This window comes from Alternaria metachromatica (genome assembly GCF_023757995.1).
Source record: "Alternaria metachromatica strain BMP 0045 chromosome Unknown scaffold_10, whole genome shotgun sequence".
Taxonomy (NCBI): domain Eukaryota; kingdom Fungi; phylum Ascomycota; class Dothideomycetes; order Pleosporales; family Pleosporaceae; genus Alternaria; species Alternaria metachromatica.
In genome coordinates, this window is record NW_026055501.1 from 863,990 (window position 1) to 882,267 (window position 18,278).

General features: G+C 53.4%; 9 protein-coding genes across 9 annotated transcripts; 3 read left to right on the forward strand and 6 right to left on the reverse strand.

The window, feature by feature from the left end:
- Window positions 1-955: 955 nt before the first annotated feature.
- On the forward strand, window positions 956-2,210 carry J4E83_005404 (uncharacterized protein; the record flags this gene model as incomplete). Its single annotated transcript, XM_049332323.1, has 2 exons — window positions 956-1,438; window positions 1,503-2,210. The coding sequence occupies 2 exons, from the start codon at window positions 956-958 to the stop codon at window positions 2,208-2,210; spliced, it is 1,191 nt and encodes a 396-aa protein (XP_049188774.1).
- Window positions 2,211-2,315: 105 nt separating this feature from the next.
- J4E83_005405 (uncharacterized protein) lies at window positions 2,316-3,047 on the reverse strand (the record flags this gene model as incomplete). The annotated part of the gene is made up of 2 exons (XM_049332324.1): window positions 2,316-2,782; window positions 2,999-3,047. The coding sequence occupies 2 exons, from the start codon at window positions 3,045-3,047 to the stop codon at window positions 2,316-2,318; spliced, it is 516 nt and encodes a 171-aa protein (XP_049188775.1).
- Window positions 3,048-3,273: 226 nt separating this feature from the next.
- J4E83_005406 (uncharacterized protein) lies at window positions 3,274-3,696 on the reverse strand (the record flags this gene model as incomplete). Its single annotated transcript, XM_049332325.1, has 2 exons — window positions 3,274-3,527; window positions 3,672-3,696. 2 exons carry the CDS (start codon window positions 3,694-3,696, stop codon window positions 3,274-3,276), a joined length of 279 nt encoding a protein of 92 aa, XP_049188776.1.
- Window positions 3,697-4,074: 378 nt separating this feature from the next.
- J4E83_005407 (uncharacterized protein) lies at window positions 4,075-4,622 on the reverse strand (the record flags this gene model as incomplete). Its single annotated transcript, XM_049332326.1, has 2 exons — window positions 4,075-4,361; window positions 4,559-4,622. 2 exons carry the CDS (start codon window positions 4,620-4,622, stop codon window positions 4,075-4,077), a joined length of 351 nt encoding a protein of 116 aa, XP_049188777.1.
- Window positions 4,623-5,876: 1,254 nt separating this feature from the next.
- On the reverse strand, window positions 5,877-6,801 carry J4E83_005408 (uncharacterized protein; the record flags this gene model as incomplete). The annotated part of the gene is made up of 2 exons (XM_049332327.1): window positions 5,877-6,431; window positions 6,487-6,801. The coding sequence occupies 2 exons, from the start codon at window positions 6,799-6,801 to the stop codon at window positions 5,877-5,879; spliced, it is 870 nt and encodes a 289-aa protein (XP_049188778.1).
- Window positions 6,802-7,267: 466 nt separating this feature from the next.
- Window positions 7,268-7,909, reverse strand: J4E83_005409 (uncharacterized protein; the record flags this gene model as incomplete). Its single annotated transcript, XM_049332328.1, has 1 exon — window positions 7,268-7,909. One exon carries the CDS (start codon window positions 7,907-7,909, stop codon window positions 7,268-7,270), a length of 642 nt encoding a protein of 213 aa, XP_049188779.1.
- An 815-nt stretch (window positions 7,910-8,724) lies between these two features.
- NUO31 (NADH-ubiquinone oxidoreductase 30.4 kDa subunit, mitochondrial) lies at window positions 8,725-9,745 on the reverse strand (the record flags this gene model as incomplete). The annotated part of the gene is made up of 4 exons (XM_049332329.1): window positions 8,725-8,781; window positions 8,834-9,365; window positions 9,414-9,547; window positions 9,599-9,745. 4 exons carry the CDS (start codon window positions 9,743-9,745, stop codon window positions 8,725-8,727), a joined length of 870 nt encoding a protein of 289 aa, XP_049188780.1.
- A 353-nt stretch (window positions 9,746-10,098) lies between these two features.
- J4E83_005411 (uncharacterized protein) lies at window positions 10,099-15,922 on the forward strand (the record flags this gene model as incomplete). Its single annotated transcript, XM_049332330.1, has 5 exons — window positions 10,099-10,218; window positions 10,280-10,392; window positions 10,441-10,815; window positions 10,873-12,674; window positions 13,287-15,922. The coding sequence occupies 5 exons, from the start codon at window positions 10,099-10,101 to the stop codon at window positions 15,920-15,922; spliced, it is 5,046 nt and encodes a 1,681-aa protein (XP_049188781.1).
- A 408-nt stretch (window positions 15,923-16,330) lies between these two features.
- Window positions 16,331-17,828, forward strand: J4E83_005412 (uncharacterized protein; the record flags this gene model as incomplete). The annotated part of the gene is made up of 4 exons (XM_049332331.1): window positions 16,331-16,411; window positions 16,462-16,518; window positions 16,575-17,750; window positions 17,802-17,828. The coding sequence occupies 4 exons, from the start codon at window positions 16,331-16,333 to the stop codon at window positions 17,826-17,828; spliced, it is 1,341 nt and encodes a 446-aa protein (XP_049188782.1).
- Window positions 17,829-18,278: the final 450 nt, after the last annotated feature.

Here is an 18,278-nt window from a genome sequence, read left to right on the forward strand (position 1 = left end):
GGTATCTTCCATGGAAGAGGCTAGACGCATGAATGCCCTCTTCAACTCACCTGTACCGGTCGCACACCAGAGCCAATTCACTGCCCACCCGGCAAATTTACTCGGTCACAGCAATCGGATCATTAGCTATAGGAGTTTGCAGGACTTCTACTTCCTTCTCGACAGAATTGAGAGAACGTCGTACGTTGCAGAGATGTTCCTCGTAGCATACGCTGCGAGATTGAAGGTGGATAAATGCATCAACTGTTGGCACAATCAGAACGTCAGACTTGATGGGCTTTGAGCGCGGCGTCTACATCATCACATTATCGATTTAAGATACCCACTACCACCTCTACGAGGAAAACGCCGAGCAGTTGCACTGCAGTCTACTCTATTACAAAACGAAAGTAAGTCAAGTCAATAAAAACCTCTGAGCTATTTACTTCTCATAACTGTTCAACTTCTTCCTTGTATGCGGTGATGCGGCTTCCGAAGAGGGTGAGATTTGTCACGGCATGACGCCTCTAGTGGCGGTGCACTGTACCCATACACATCCAACAGCATCCAACATGACGTGGTCCCGTGGCAGTGATTTAGCATTCCACAAAAATGACCCGGTGGACATGAAATCTGTCGTGTGCCTCTGGCGCAGGGCGATGGGTCCTCGGCTCGCTAATCGCATCTCGGCCTAGAACAAGGGACTGCACCAAGCTTGGTCGTCATCCGCACCTTTTCCCAGGCATCCTCGAGCGGCGTGCATCATTGTGCCGCCGCGGCCTTGGATCTTCGTATCTACCCGAGTATAAAACCGCTCTTGCTCTGCCTTCCTGCCGAACGCCCCTCCGCTGCTTCCCTGCATAAGAAGGGACCATCGCTCCTGCTCGCGTGCAACCCTTACCGCCCTGACATCACTCCTCGCACCTCCACCTCCACCTACCTCCGCGTCTGCTGCACCCCACACTCGACTGCCACGATGCACGACCCGTTCCCTTTCGCGCCGCCGGAGAGCCTGGTCAAATATGTACAGCCCGTGGCCGACTTCCTCAACATGAAGTCGCTGCCGCTGCACTTCCACGAAGTCGCGATAGCCTTCACGTTCTACCAGATTATCTTCAGCTACGGCGCCCCCGCCATCTCACGCTTCTTCTTCCCGCGGATATACGCCAACTTCACCGCGCGAACCAAGCTCAACTGGGATGTGCACATCGTGTCATTTGTGCAGAGCACGCTGGTCTGCGGAATGGCGCTATGGGTCATGTGGACGGATAAGGAGCTGAATCAGATGGACTCGACGGAGCGCGTGCATGGATATACTGGAGCGTCTGGCTTGATCCAAGCCATGGCAGGAGGCTACTTCCTATGGGACTTGGTCATCACGTTGCAGAATGTTAAGGCATTCGGTACCGGCATGCTGTTCCATGCTATCTGCGCCCTATGCGTGTTCTCGCTGGGTTTCGTAAGTAGACCACGGTGCTTCCCAGAGCACATGGGAGCTATTCAGAGTACTGATCGTGTGACAGCGTCCCTTCGTGAACTACTACGCGTGCACCTTTATCCTCTACGAGCTCTCCTCGCCCTTCCTGAACATCCACTGGTTCTGCGATAAGCTCAACATGACCGGCACCACCATCCAGCTCGTCAACGGCATAATCCTGCTGTGTACCTTCTTCTCCTGCCGCATCGTGTGGGGATCCTACAACTCCATCCGCGTCTTTACCGACGTCTACCACGCCTACGCTGCCGGCGCATACACGCACTCAGATCCAGACGTCGGGAAGCTATCGCAAAACACCACCCTCCACAACGCCGGCTTCAAACACGACATCCTCCGATTCGCCGAAGGCCAGACCGTCCCTCTCTGGCTCATAACTGCCTACCTCGCCTCCAACATCATCCTCAACGGCCTGAACTGGTTCTGGTTCGGCAAGATGATCGAAACGCTGCGGAAACGCTTCGACCCGCCCTTCGGCACAAAGACACAAGGTCCAGAAATTAAGGAAACTACACTGGAGATACCGGATGATGAGAAGGTTCTCGTTGAGGGTATTCACGTCTCTACTCCTGGTGCGGTCGAGCGTGATGCGAAGGATTATATTGAGGTAACTGACCGGGCGGCTGTGTCGCTCGAGAAGAGCAGGGCGGGCACGCATTTGGAAGTTGGGCAGACTGAGGTTAGGAGTCGCAATGCGGGGCAGAGAGGGGGGTTGAGGGCTGCGCAGGCGGCGTAGGGGGATGAAGATTAGGAATGGAATGGGTGGGTTTGGGGTGTAAGTAACATGTAAGGCATCATCTACCAAATCTACATATCATCAGGTTCTTTTACAGCCTGGAAATCAGCTATTATCAGAGCTGTCACCATGTTCTTCACTTGCCTCCCCAAGATCTGTCCACCCCTCCTCCCGCATAGCCTCTTTAGTCTTCTTCATAGCCTCTTTAGTCTTCTTCATCAGCGTAAGCAAGGCTCCAATCTTCCTACCCTTCTCCTGACCCAGAGCAATGGATATATCATGCACACGATGGAAACGTTCATCAGCAAGCCTCAGCAGCTCCTTCGCTTGCGCAACTAATCTCCTTGCTGCCACGACTTCAGCATCGGCGTTCACATTGGCGGCGTGGTGATCACGGTCAGGCAATCCCAAACGTTCTTCCGCAAGCTCCTGCAGCTCCTTCATTTCCGCAACTAATCTCCTTGCTGCCACGACTTCAGCATCGGCGTTCACATTGGCGGCGTGGTGATCACGGTCAGGCAATCCCAACTCTTCCATCATGGTCTCGATGTTACGGATGAGAACGGCGTTGTCTGTGTAAGGATTAGGTTGGATTAGTACCGTGTTTTGGCTATGTTGGAATTCGCAGGTGGCATGGCGATGGTTACTTACATTCGTGTCTATCTTCATGCGATAGCTGTGGGAGTTTGGATAGAAACCATGATGCTGTTGAGGAGGGGCTGGTTAGCTGGTACTTTCTTATGGCTACGGTAGCGGTTCTGCAAGAGCGAGGAAGGAAGGTTGCCTACTATCGATCTCGATGGTTGTGGGGAGTGGAGCTTCTTCGTCATCGGACATTGTGGTATGAGTTTATGAAGAGGGCCTTCGGATGGAGATGTGGAAAGTAGTTTGGTGGGTCAAGGTGCGATAGCGGAACGGTAGAAGAGAGACGGATCTTGGAAACCGCTAACAAGAGAGCGTAGTATTATGAATGTATAGACGGCGTGCGGTTTGCTATACAACCCGTCGATTGGTGACATGACTGGTAGGTCGGCAAACCGCAAAGCCGCTGGATCCTCCCGCTCTAATATCTTGGCCACAACGCTTGTTTGACCTTGCTCAGCAACTCCACCAAACCTTCGTGCTTAGTATCATGTACTACCTTCTCGAGATCGACCCGTCGCCTCTCTTCCTCTATTCGCTCCTTTGCACGTTTCAGCTGCTCTTCCAGATCTTCGACAAGATCCTTTTCCCATTTGATGTAATCGTCGGATTTGTCAGTGATTGATTTTCTCTCGACAATGCTGTCTTTAATGTAGGAGCTCAGGGTGCGTTCATCTGGATGCGTGTCAGAAGATTTGAGCTCCACCGGTAGCTATGAGGTGGACTATGTGAGATGGTAAAGTGAAGCGAGCGACATCCAGGCAGGGGTAGGTAGAAGAATGAACAGGGTGAGGAAGAAGAGGGGAGCTAGGCACGTACGGGCATTTCGATCTTTGAGAGTCATTTTGGGGAGATTGGAAGTGAACCATAAGCCTGTTGTTTTTTATTCGTTAGTCTGCTGTTTTATTCTCGGAAAAGGACGTTGCGGTAGCACTCACTGGATATGTTTGGACGAACGGGTGGGTTTAGGGGCTCTGCATCTGCAATCATGGTTGGCGCTTTTCGCAAGTCGTTGGTGCTTTTCGGATGCCGCATTTTAGATACAGAGGTCAGATGTGAGTTCATGACTGAGGGAGAGCTGACTGATAGAAGAGTGATAGAGATTCTGAGCCAAGGAGTATCGCACTGCCGGAATATATGTGATGGCACTGCTTGTTATTTACTACGTCGGTCAAACAAGACAAAGGGTATGCAAACTACAAACCTAGCCAACCCTCTCCATCTAGGATCGATGAGCATCGGCCTCATTCGGCACATGATTCCGCACAATTTCCTCGACCGCACCGGTCAACTTCTGTAAGCCGTCATGCATGGCAGCATCCACCAACGACTCAAACATTCTCTTTTTCTTCTTAAACTCGAGCTTCTCCACATCGTGCTTTCGTTCTTCGCCTTCTTCCATAGCCTCGACTTCTGACTGAGCGAGTTCTATGACTAATTCGTCGCGTTCACGATGTTCAGCTACACGTCTCACGCTCTTGTCAATGGACTTCTTCAGGACGGTCAGGCCTATACAAGTGTCAAAATGTACACGTTAGTGACGGTTGCAGAGAAGGAGCCCGTCTGGGGTGTGGGGTGTACGTACATTCTTCTTTAGGGCGTCGTGATTGGGTTTGGAGGAAATCTAGGTATTCCGTCACCGCTTCATGGTATCGAGTTAGCAAGTCGTTGACTTTTCTAAGAAGGGGCTTTGGGGGCTTCGTTACTAGAGAACTTATCCCCTTGGGACATGTAGATTTGCGGGCCTGGTGGCTGTTCTTGTCCGGACATGCTGGTCGATTCGTTTGGAGATACTTGAGCGATGCGTTCGGGATGCTGTCTTCTACCTAGGTAGGTGTGTATGAGATGGAGTAAGGATGTTGGAAAGAATCTGACGCTGATATATGTGGTCGTGCTTGTATCGGGGACAATTATTTGGTAGTACCTGAGGTGCTTGGTACACAGCTACAAACTCGATGGATTCGATGGGCTTTGTAGCTTGCTCCTCGCGACGTTGTTTATCGAGGCAAGCGGCATACAGTCCCCAAACTCACTGGACTCGTGCATCATCTAGATCTCCGTCTCACTAGTCTCGTCTCTCGCCCCCTAACCATCACAAACCCCATCATCAAACCCCAGCCTGTCCATCTGCATCACCCTCAATCAGCTCCTCAATCCTCTTCACCAACTCCACCAACCCTTCATGCTTAGCATCACTGACAGCCCTCTCAATTAGCAGCTTCCACCTCGTCATCATCTCATACTCCCTCGCCGCATCAACCTCGTGTTTCGGGTGTTTACCTTCAAGTTTCTGAAGTTTCTGTAGTACGAATTCGGAGATTGTGGTGTTGCGTGCTAGTTGCAATGCATTTTCTGCGGCGCTTTCTTTGACGTGCAAGCGGAGGATGCGGAGGTCTGTGGGATGGGTGAGGCTGGTTTATAAGAACAGAAGGTCGGGGTATGGAGAAGTAGAGTGATAGGCTAAAGGAAAAGAGATGGTGGAAGGAGGGTGCATGGGTGAGGTGGATGGTGGACGTACAATCTTCTATGTTTTGACGGGACGTCTTCTTGAGCTTGTCTAGAAGCCATTGACCTGCTTGGTCAGAGGACTGGTACGTTTTGATTGGGAAATAGCTTTGGATTCGAACTTACTAGAGATGGCTGGTTGTGCACTTGGTTGGGGTTGTCCTGACATTCTTTGGCAGTTTGGGTGAGGAGGAATGTGAAGATGTAAGAGGGGATGTATCGGAAGATATGTAAGTATACATATCCTGACGCCTCTGCTTGTTAGCAATGAAGGTGATTGGTAGACAAATACAAACCTCATAGACTCATTGCAATCGTGTGCCGTAAACAGTGTTCCCAGCTACATAGGTATCTCCCATCGCTCATGTATACCGTACAAACCCAAAATATCCGCCTGGGTAAGACTTCCCATCCCTAATTTCACTTTCAAAACACTCCGGGTATATCCTCGCTCGCTCAAGTAACTCCATGTAAGCACTAGACCCGTCTTGTAGCCGCTTCATCCATCCATCACTTCACTCAACTCGACATAGCGCTAAGCTTCTTCGGAGTGCCCTTCGAGGACCTCCTCCTCCCCTTACCCTTCCCTTTCGCGCCCTTACCCTTGATGAGCTTAGCTGGGATTTCTTCAGCCCGCTCGTAGATGATCGTGATTGCGTTAAGAACATCGCCTTTCCGCAAAGCGGGATCCTTGTCGTCGCCTTGATCCTCTTCGGTGCGAAGAGCGACCGCTTCTTCAAGTACCTCCAAAGCTATTCGGGATTGACCTTGAGTGAAACTTGCGAGGATAGCTAGAGTAGCCAGGGTGTCGGGGTCGCAGGACTTGGAGCTGGACTTAGCGGCGGCAGGTTTCATCGAGGTAGTAAGGAAGTGCTCGACGGCGACGGCCCAGCACTTCTCGATACGGTCCTCGTTCTCTGCAACACTTGAAGAAGTTAAGGTTTTAGCCTCCGAGGCGTCGATGTCGGCCTGGACAGGCTTGAACTCGCGTGTAATACGCAACTTGTTCCGGGTTGCGGGTTTCTGCACGTTCAGACTGGTGATGTGCAAGCACTTGTCGAGGTCACATAGCTCCTACATCGCGGTCAGTGACTTCCTTTGTTGACGATCACGGGTAATGTATACTTACAACCCACTCAAGGCCATAGCATTCGACGTTCATGGCGACATCGTCGCCCTCCTCGCCGTCGTACAGTACCCATTCAGATGGCGAGTCAGGTAACATAGTCTCTGATGCGCTGGCTGCCACCAACACTCGCTGGTCTTCTTGAAGGGTACTTGGTTCCATGATCCGTTTGGCCTCGGTAGTGTAGAGCGCCGCGTACTTGATGTTGAGGGCAAGTCGTACACTCGGTAGAACTTGCTCGAGGCTTTGGAAAGGTGTGATGAAGAAGTCCTCGACGGTCTTCTTCGTGGACGGGCAGTGTAACTGAACGTTGACCATGATTGCGGAATCGTAGAGAGTATTGAATCAGATAACTATAATTGTCGAGTAGGGAGTGTGGATCAAGAAATCAGAATCGATGAGGATATATAGCCCAGAGGTCAGTGCTCTCTCTAGGCAGGCGCAGTGAGTTTGTGCTGGCTCAATGAATGAGAGAAACCGTCGCTTACGCTCGGCTGACCCCTCCTCAGGAGCCAGTGATGGCTCACTTGACTCTCCTGGAAGCAGACTTGGGTCATATTGTGCTCACCACAGTCGTAAGATATGGATTTGATAGCCGTATTGAGCAAGATACATGTGGAGAAGTTCGTATATATGGAGGTAAACGATATCAGATTGAGAAAAGTACTGGCTATCCACGCGTCACTGCGACTTATACACCATCTACTCTTTGCTATCAGATACTATCGCATCCGCAGGTGACGACATCACGTACCTTAACAAACGCCCATCTTGCACTCTCCCCTTACACGTGATTGAGAGTCTCAATCTCCAGACCGTCCTTGAACTCCGCCTCAAGCATCCCATCGCCACCTGCCGTGGTCGGGCGACAAACGTATCCTGCGATACTGACGCTCCATCGCTCATACTCCTCCGCAAGGACCCAGGTGACCTCTCTCAACGGCTGCCTGCTGACCTCCTTGCCAGCCTCATCCTTGATGATCCAGTAAATCCAAAGACTGTTGCCAAGCGCATCGCTCTCCCTTCTCGCCTCAATGGTGGCGCCGGGCATAGTGCCGTTCTTGAACTCAGGCATAGGTGTAAGTGACCAGTCAGCCCAAGCATCACAGCCCACGGTCGCCACATACGGCTTTCCGTAGTAGAACTCGATACCAGTCTTGATCCATTTGGTTTGGTTGTCTGGAACACCTGGCTTGGTGACATGCAGCAAGAGGCCAGCTTGGTCGTATTGGCGGAGTTGGTCAGACGGTGGAAGCTCGAACGACAGCTGCGCTCGCTGGAAGTTCTTCAGGGTGAAGCTTGGGAGCTGCTCTGGGTAGGTCGATGCATTGAAGGCGTTGTGCATGGGAGGCTTGCGCCAGATGTCAGTGTTTGGTGGAGCCGAGAGGGTGAAAGGCTTGATGGTTGTGGTAGTCGTGTTGGACATGGTGACTGCGGCTGTGGCTGTAGCTGCGAGGAAAGAGAGAATGGAGGACTTCATCTTGATGAGGCATGTTAATCTACGGAATCATGATTGTATTTATACCTTGGCACAGTGATGCAAGACAGCTCTACAGGTGTGACGACGGCGATTACTGCGAAAGTATGGTAACGCATGCGATTGGCTGGAAGTCGGAAGTACGGTAGAACGTCGGTTTGATACAGCTTGATAATTGTGATGGCGGTGGAGGTCCCCATGCTCAAGAGCCCACTCAGGTTACCAAAGGAGATTACCCCGAAGCCTTTTCATCCTGGGATGTTGGCATCTTGTGATGCAGACGGGGAAAGCGGGGTACTGTTCCGGGTGAGAACGTGCGAGGTTCGACTTCCGATGGGTAGCTGTGGTGGTTCGTCTTACACATCAAGCCATACTACGGCAGATCATGCAAGATGTTGTAGCGGGTACCGGTGTTTACCCGACAAGTGGGAACTGACGGAGGAAGGTGCAGTGCTAGGCGCTTCCCTGATTGGGCGGGGAAATGCGAGATCTGCTTGGCATGAGCATCGAAACTTCAAATACGAAATACGAGACGCGATCGCGCTGCAGTAGTCGGACCTGTGCCTAGCATGGCTAATTCCATCTGAAAGTCTTGTGAATCTTACTCCGACGTGCAATCTGGATTGTGCAGACTCAAAAGCGCCGACAAGTGAAGCAACTACACCGAGCAAATCACCACAGCAGCGGGTATACGTTGTGGGCCATCGGATGTTGTACAATCACATTCATTCGCAGGTATATACAATCCAAATGCTCTAAGCCTTCTATTTCTTTTGCTCTCCCTCCTTGGGAGGCTCTGGCTTTGGCGTTGGGAGCTTGAACTGCGTGCATGTCAGAGGCTGCATCGAGAGAGTAGGATGCGGGATAGCTTACGTTCTCCGGCTTGAGATCGTCACCAGGACCGACCTGCTCCCAGGCTGATGAACCACCACGGAAGTTCCTGAAAGCCTGTGTCATCTCCAGGGGTTCTACGACAATCCTCTTCTTCTCCTCGTCGTATCGGATTTCAGTGTATCCAGTCATGGGGAAGTCCTTTCGCAGTGGGTGGCCGTCGAAACCGTAGTCGGTCATGATTCGCCTCAGATCCGGGTGTCCAACGAAGAAGACACCAAACAGATCGTAGACCTCACGTTCGTACCAGTTGGCACCATCGTAGAGATCGCATAGACTGGGTACTGGGGTGGCCTCATCCGCGTACGTCTTGACCCTCAGGCGCGAGTTGTGACGGATGCTGAGCATGTTGTAGACGACCTCAAATCGCTGGTCCTTGGTGGGGTAGTCGACGGCGGTGATATCTGAGATTTGTGTGTACTCTGCGGCGGTGTGGTACTTGAGGAAGGTAAAGGTGGGGATGATGCCGGCGGGCGGGACGTAGATGGTCAACTCATCCTTCCAGACGGAGAATCTTGGATAGGGTCAGACGGTAGTTACTACCAGGTGTGAATTGACATACTGCTGGACGTATTTGGGCAGACATGACATGATGTACTGGCCATACTTGTGCAGAGCCTCGCCCTTCTCTTTGTAGTGGTCGGCCGGGTTCACGATGGCGCGCTTGAGCGTGACGGACTCGTCGCGGGGAGCAAACTGCGTTCACATTAGAAACCGCATCTCTGCCATAGCATGTGACGTGCGCACCCTCATGTTTGGCGTTTCCGATTCGGGACCCGCGACTTCCTTTGCCCGGAGAGCCGTGGAGGCAAAGGTGCGAACTGCATGGCGGGAGGAGCCCGAGGCGCGGACGGCGGCGCCCAATGGCCGGCCTACAGCTAGCCGCATAGCCATTCTGTGCGGTGAGAGAGTGGTGAGGCTACGCGATGTAGCAGGTGAGGGCGACTGCGGGTGGTGATGTCGTCGACGTCGTCGAGTTCGCAGCTCCCACCCGCAAATGCGCGCTTATGTAAGTCGCTAGCGTTAAGCGGAACCTGGTGTGCCATCGCGCAGGTGCAGCCTCTTAACCCCCATCACCTCCTGTGGATCCCTCTTCCAGCGACAGCGACACTCCGGCCGGCGTTTATTTGTACTTCCGCGGTTTCCTTACTGACCTCTCGTCCCGACCCCCCAGGTCTCGTCTCACCCCACGTTTCTCTACTTTGAGCGCCACCCGCTCTCAACAACACATCGCAACCACACACACCATGTCTCGACTGCAGCAGGACCAGTTCGTCGACGATGACGAGGAGGAGTGCTGCCCGCTCTGTGTCGAAGAGTTCGACCTCTCGGACAGGAACTTCCGCCCCTGCCCATGCGGCTACCAAGTACGCCTTTGTGCCAAAACTCGGTGAACCATCTCGAGTCCCATGCTGACCCGCGTGCCAGATATGTCAGTTCTGCTACAACAACATCAAGACGACCATGAACGGACTGTGTCCCGCCTGCCGCCGCCCCTACGATGACTCCACGATCGAGTGGAAGACCATCTCCCCCGAAGAGTGGGTCCCCTGCACCTTCCATCTCTAAACACATCTGACACTACCCAGGATGGCACAACACAAGCAGCTCATCGCGCAAAAGGCCAAGAAGAATGCCCAGATACGGCAGAAGGAAGCACAGAAAGCCGAAGCCGACTCTCTCAGCCGCAAGCACCTGTCTGGTCTGCGTGTCGTCCAGAAGAACCTCGTATACGTGACCGGTCTCACGCCGACGATACGCGAAGACGAACTCCTCAAAACTCTTCGCGGAGACGACTACTTCGGCCAGTACGGCAAGATCCTCAAGATTGTCGTCAGCAAAGCCAAGGAGAACGCGCAGCATCAACAGTCGGTGGGTGTTTATGTGACATTCGCTCGCAAGGAAGATGCAGAGAAGTGCATCAATGCTGTCGACGGTTCTCAGAATGGCGAGAGGACATTAAGGTATGTGAATCTCTATCCATGCACACGTGTCATGTAACAAGCTCACATCTCTTGCAGAGCTCAATTTGGTACTACGAAGTACTGTTCAGCGTATCTCCGCGGCGAGACCTGCAATAACCGCAATTGCATGTTCTTGCACGAACCCGGCGAAGACAACGACAGTTTCACTCGCCAAGATCTCTCCATGATGAACTCAATCCAGACGCAACAACCGTCACAATCGTCTACGTCTCGAGCCGCGCCCCCCGCCCACCAGGGTCCCGCTGTCGCTGCCGCGATCCCGATGCATCGACAGGATAGTACCGATACGTCGAGCTCGATACATGAGGCACCCGGTTTGCCTGCAACCGCTAGCTGGGGAAGTAAGGCGTTGCTGGAACGCCGAGCCAGCCGATCCACCGTCGCTTCGAACAACGCCAGTCCCATGGTCACGAATGCTGTTCCCGCGCAACCACCCAAACCATCGAAGGCAGCTGAGCCACCAAAGAAGAAGGGCAAGGACAAAGAAAAAGAAAAAGAAAAGGAGAAAGAGAGGGAAAAGGAGAAGGCTGCACAAGCATCGAAGGCTGCCACCCCACCGCCTGCTCCGACACCCGCACCCGCCGCCCGCCCTCCGAAGCCCCGCGACAATGGTATTCACGATTTGCTGAAGGTCATCTGCTCGCCAGACTTTAAGTTCGTCTTCTCGAGCGCCGTTCTGTCGGAGGAAGAATTGAAAGCTGTCACTGAGTTCCCTCAACTACTGGATCCCAATGGCGGTGCTAAGCGTCGTGCCATCAAAGAAAAGAAGGAGAAGGAACTGGCATTGCAGCGCGAGGCTGAAGCGGAAGCTGTAGCTGTAGCAAAGGCAGCGTCCCAACAAGCCCCGGCTGCTGAGCGTGAAGACAATGAAGCAACGGCTGGCGGCAGCTTGCAGCTAGGCGGAGAGCCCGAAGACGGTCCCGAGACAAATACCAACCACCTCAATCAACACGCGATTGCACCACCTGGTCAGCAAGGTTTCGGAGGCAGCCTTTTCGGGCAGAACACGCCACTGGCCGAGGACTTCAGCAGCCTGGGATTGAGTAACAGAGGCCTTACACCTCAGCAACAGCAGCAGCTATTGCTCTCCAACTTCAAGTCTGGCACCCAAGCCACGGGCATTCTGAACAACATGCCGAGTGCTCAGCAGCCTCAACAGCACAATGCTTCTGGCCATACCAGGCACACTTCACGCTTCAGCTTCGCCAACGACAGCGCTTCCGCTTCCGCGAATGTGCAGCCTGTCGCGAACCAGAAGTTGATGAGCCAGCAAAACTCGATGATGCCCAAGAACGCCAACCAATTCAACCCAATGTCTCAGCATCAGCAGTTGAGTGGACAGTTCTTCACCAACGTGCAGGGACCCCCTCCAGGACTTAAGCCTACTGGCACACCCCCAGTCAGCGGGACTGGCATGTTCGGTCAAGGCCACGGTTTCGCTACTGGTGGTCTACCTTATGGGGCTGGCGCAACGGCAAGGAACAACAATGATGCCATGTATCAGGACCTGCTCCGCAGCCGTAACATGGACGGTGGTGCTAGGCTAGCTGATGCTGGAAAGCGTGAGTCAATGTTTCCTTCTTTCCTTAATCAACATCCTTCAACTTCCACACCTGCCCCTGCCCCTGGCCTCCTCAGCTTCCCTTATGGACCTTCGCCTGGAGCTTACCAGGAGTCTGGTTCGCAGAAATCCAAGAAAAAGGGCAAGAAGCATAGGCATGCCAACACTTCCTCCTCTGGGGGTGGCGGTCTTGCCGATGTGCAAGACCCGAGTATCTTGCAGGCGAGGCTGCACCAAGGCGGGATGGCCGGGCAGGGCTTGTATGGTCAAGGCCAAGGTGGTTTCTCTTCGCTCTATTCCAACAACAACTACGGCGGCGCTGGACGATGGTAGTCACTTTCATTCTGCACTCGGGTCGGCCTAGCGGCTTGACATTTTGTCTTAGTACTTTACTTCAATGATGGCTGCATGGCGTTTCGGATTTGCGGCGAATGCATCGGCACATATTCAGTGCTTCGACACTGGATCGCCTGGCGTTATGATTGGACTGCACGGATTTTGTCAAAACATATGGCCCCGGCATGTCTTCACGGCACCTATACCTTCTCATTTCTTTTCATTTTCTGTCATGATTTGGTGGATTGCGCTGTCTGCCGCTGCAAAGGTTGGCTTCTCTCGTCGTCTTCGTCATGGCCATCGCATGTACGTAACTACCCCTCCTGCCGCATCATGTCGGCATGCTTACTTTCTAATAGAGAGATGGCCTGTTCACTGTTTTCTTGCCCACCAAGTGACGAAGATGTTCGAGAGACGACTTTTGCAACATGATGTACCTTACGCTTTTGTCAACCCAGCCTAATCATCGTCTGGCGGCCGCCGTACTTATAGATTCTGACTCCGTTTTTGTCGATTCAAACATTGAGATTCTAGTGCTAACGTAGTATTGCAGATGATGGATCTTTGAGTGTAGAAGAACAGGCCTCTATCAACGTCGATGCACTCGTTAACGATAGCGATAATGAGCCAATACGACCCGCTCCAAGCACTCCACTAAGCGGCCAATTCTTCGAGCATCCTCGCCGATCGACTCCTACTGTACCGCCTGGCTTCACAGTACCAGCAATTCCCAAAGCAGTCCTTGAAGAGTCACGTTCGCGTGCTGGATCTCGACCAATGTCCCGTACTACATCTTCGACCATAATACCGGCCGTGCCTGTTGTACCTGCCACGCCGCTTCCCAACTCAACTCCTAACAAGAATACCAAGGGTAAGCAGAAAGCTGAGACTACTGGACCTGCAACTCCTGCAGCAGCACCTACCGCGACCACTGTCTCCAAGCCTTCACCTGCGCCTACGACGCCCTCAAGAACAACGACCAGGGAAGCAGTTGTTGTTCCCCAGACACCCAAGGAACCCACACCCAGAGAGGCCTCAAAAGCAGCTAAAGAAGAAGTTATGCAGACACCCAAGTCGACCCCAGATGCTAAGAAGTCAATGGCGGAGACGATAAGCAAGGACACGCCAAAGTCGAAGGGTGCTTCTAAGAAGACTCAAGCTGCAGTTCAGACCACCCCGAAGAGAGAGCCACAGAAAGAGACAGCGCGCACTCCTGCGGCGACTGCGACACCTCCAGCTTCGACCAAGCGACAGCCTCCTGGCAAGCTCGATATTCAAGCAGCAACTAAACTGCCGGTTGAAGCTGGCTCTCCAGCTCCAACCTCATCTAAAACAGACTCTCAGGCAAAAAGCAGTCGTTCTGTGCCAACGACATCAGCTGGTTCTGTGCCTCCAAGTCCCGCCGCAGCGGTGACTGGATCGCCAATCAAGCGCGCGGGTGCGCCGAGGACTTTGCGTGTCGTCGCAACACCAAAGACAGAAGTGCCACCGCCTGTTACCGCGGCATCACAACCGTCTTTGCCTCAGATCCCAACGGTCGACAAGCTTCGATCTAGGCAAGCGAGTATCGCTTCCGTCAACATACCAGGCACGCCAAGCGAAATGATATCGGACACTGCTTCAGTTACCTCTACATCATTTTCAAGGGCCAGCTCACCGCCTCCGATCGGCGGTAAGGTTGGGACTGCGCCTGTTAGGAAGAAGACAAAGTCACAAGCCAAGAAGGATAGACAAGAGCGAAAGAAGCAGATAGAAGAAGAAATACTGGAAGACAACAAGTCGGATGTTGAGGTAATGCAAGCTCCAATCATTGGGCGCAAGAAGAAAGCCAAAAAGCCGACAACAAACGCCAAACCTATTGCCGCTGCCTTCAAGAGTCAGCCAGCCTCGCCCAAGCCAGCTACTGTTGAAGAGGAACAACCTGAAGTGCCGACAGTGGCCTCACGGAGAGTCTCGTCAGCGAAGATCTCGGCAACAGCAACGCCTGAACCGGAGCCCGAGCCCGAACAGCCCAAGGAAAAGCGGGAACATTCAGCTCAGTCGATCATGGCTGACTTGCAGCGCACGGGCGAGCTCCTTGCATCGACCCTTGAGTTCTTCAAACCGCTGTCTTCGTCACTTGCTCATGCTACCCGCTCTACTCAGAATGGCAATGTATCTACACCTCCGGATCTGAAGTTGCACTTTTCCCAAGCCGACCTTGAGGCGCTTGCGAAGAAGAAGCCAGTACGTCTGAACAGCCAGGACGCAAAGCCAGACTCTAGGACCCTGATTACACCCAATGGCAAGTTCTTCTGGGGGTTGACCGAGGAGCTTGAAAATAAAGCACTTGAGCTTGAAAAGCATATCGAGGAGCTCAAGGGCCATGCCCGATTCCACCCTCGTAAGCAAAATGCACACGGTCACAGCATGACTACTTCAGCGCATTCGAATGACGTCCTCCCAGCTATCGCCACTGCACTCAAGGAGGCAGGTAAGAAGCTGAACACCAACGGCGGACAGCAGATGCCGCGACTGGACAATTCCTCTGGACTTCTTGGTTCGACGAACCTTCCCTTGCCACCGGTACAAGGCCAGGACGCGTCCATGCCCCAGGTCCCTCCCCCACAACAGCAGCAAACACCCGCAGATGCCGGCGCCTATCTGAATCAATACGTTCTCCCGAAGACGGACAACCCACCGCCAAACCAGCCACGTCCCGAGATGGCGGCTGTTGGTGGCGCACCTGGCGCCGGAACAGCGAACATCTCTGTCAACTCGAACCGACTAGCCAAAGCGGCCAAAGCAGTGGTTGAGGGAGGAGCGGTAGGAAGCACAGAAATAGACAGCATGGGATTGATGGCGGCTGACAGGCTTGGCGGCGTGTTTGTGCAGGGTCTCGAAGCGCTTGTGGGTGCTGGACTTGGCTACCAGTCTTCACAAGAGTTCGGCCTTGACGGCAACGGCAACATCACCTTTGGAAATGGAGGCGGAAGCGGACTAGATATGCAGGGGCTGATGAACGCGATTGAGACGACAGCTGGGATGGGTGGATATGGCAACACGAGGCGAGGAAGAGGTAGTGTGCTGACTATGGAAGAGGCGGAGCAAGCGATGCATGCGGCGAGGAGAGAGCACGATGTTTTGGAGAAGAAGCTCAATGCGCTGATCAAGAAGAACAAGAAGCTCGCGACTGGCGTAGGAAAGTAGTGGTGGTATATGGTTGATGGGAATCCCCAATAGGTGTAGCATAGGTGGTAGGAGGTTTCGACAGACGATATGCTTAGCAGCTATCACTAAATCCAGGTTGTTATCTTGGTAGCAGAATTGTTAGCATGGTGACATCGTATATGCGCGACGGATTAGCTTGCTCGTATTCCCTCACAGCTGGCGTGTGAAAAGGGATGAAGTTGAGCTGCACCTGACGATGCGCCGACGCCCCGATTCGCCAGGGCGCCTCACCGCCAACGCCAACGTGGGCTGGATTTCCAGGGTCCACCAACTCGTTCCTGAAGGCCAGATTCGCAATTGCACTCACTGCACCTTTCTTCTGATCTTGAGACATTCCGACAATCTCTTGATTTCAGCTTGCTTTTTCACACCCAAAACTACGCCACTATGAGTCTGCAACCGCCTTCCCTCTCCATGAGGCCCAAGTCTCCGTCTGGGTCTGGAGGCTCGACCAAGGCCGTGATTCTGGTAGATACTGCCCACAACACCGACGCAGCCATGTTTACTCACCGCACTAGGTCGGAGGCCCTTCTCGCGGCACACGTTTCAGGCCTCTGTCTATGGAACTGCCCAAGGTACGCGACGACGCGAAATAGACAGCCCCAGGACATCCCCGCTAACGCTGCTCTAGCCGCTCTTCCCCATCGCCGGCCACCCGATAATCGAGCACTGCTTCCGCGCCATCACAAACGTCCCCGAGATCAAGGAGGTCTTCATCGTCGGCTACTACGAGGAGTCTGTCTTCCAGCAGTTCATCAACGCCGTCTCGACCAGCTGGCCGCACCTGAGCGTTAAGTACCTCCGCGAATACCAGGCATTGGGCACGGCGGGCGGTCTCTACCACTTCCGCGACGTCATACTGAAGGGCAGGCCCGAGAAGCTATTTGTGCTCAACGCCGATGTCTGCTCCTCGTTCCCGCTGGTGGAGATGCTCAAGCTGTTCGAGGACAAGGATGCGGAGGCGGTAATGCTGGGGACGCGGGTCGCCAACGACGCCGCCTCCAACTTCGGATGCATTGTCTCGGACGCGCACACGAAGCGCGTACTCCACTACGTCGAGAAGCCCGAGTCGCACATCTCCAACCTCATCAACTGCGGCGTCTACCTCTTCGCGACCGAGTGCATCTTCCCCGCCATCCGCAGCGCCATCAAGCGACGGACCGAGCGCCCACGGCTGCTGTCGTACCCCTCCTCCGAGAACCTCGAATCCTCCTTCTACCAAAACGACGACGACGATGACAACAAGGAGAATGCTGTTATCCGGTTGGAGCAGGACGTGCTGTCTGACATCGCCGACAGCAGGCAGTTCTTCGTCCTCGAGACCAAGGACTTCTGGCGCCAGATCAAGACCGCTGGTTCCGCCGTGCCAGCGAATGCTCTGTACCTCCTGAAGGCTTTCCAGGCAGGCTCAGAAGAGCTCGCCGCCCCCTCCGCCAACATCCTCCCTCCCGTCTACATCCACCCCTCCGCGCAGATCGACCCAACCGCCAAGATCGGCCCCAACGTCTCCATCGGCCCCCGCGTCGTCATTGGCGCTGGTGTACGTGTCAAGGAGTCTATCGTTCTTGAAGACTCAGAAATCAAGCACGATGCTTGCGTCTTGTACACCATCATCGGCTGGCACAGCAAGGTCGGTGCTTGGGCGCGTGTCGAGGGTACTCCTACCCCCGTCACCAGCCACACCACTAGCGTCATCAAGAACGGTGTCAAGGTTCAGAGCATCACCATTCTCGGAAAGGAGTGTGCTGTGGCTGATGAGGTTCGCGTGCAAAACTGTGTTTGCCTGCCATACAAGGAGCTTAAGAGGGTGAGTCAATCAACATCTATGTTCTACAGCGTGTACTAACGTATTATAAAGGACGTCTCGAACGAGGTCATCATGTAAATGACCACGACTGGTAACAGTGTTTTGCTAGTTGGCAGTGCGTGATGATGCGATACAGGTGCATCTATAGAAATTAATCATGATGCGATGCATGACATGTGACTGGATAGAGCGATATACCACTATACTTGAAATGAACCCACGATGACAGAAAGAATGATCTTGCATCTTTTGCTTGCATTCGTGAAGACGCATATCTGTGGGTGCTGCTCTCTGCTGCCATGCACTGTTTGGCAGCAAACTGAGTGACGTGCACATACGTGGAGGGGAAGATCTTTATCATGAACAAAAACCGTGAGCAGTCATCAATTTGGACAAAATCCTTCGTGGTAGCATGATCTGGACACACATCTCCCATAGTCGCGTCTTTTGAACATGTCCTAGAATAGCCGCGTCTAGTCTCGATCCGGCATCGCCATCCGAACATTCGACATCCCGATCTTTCTACTC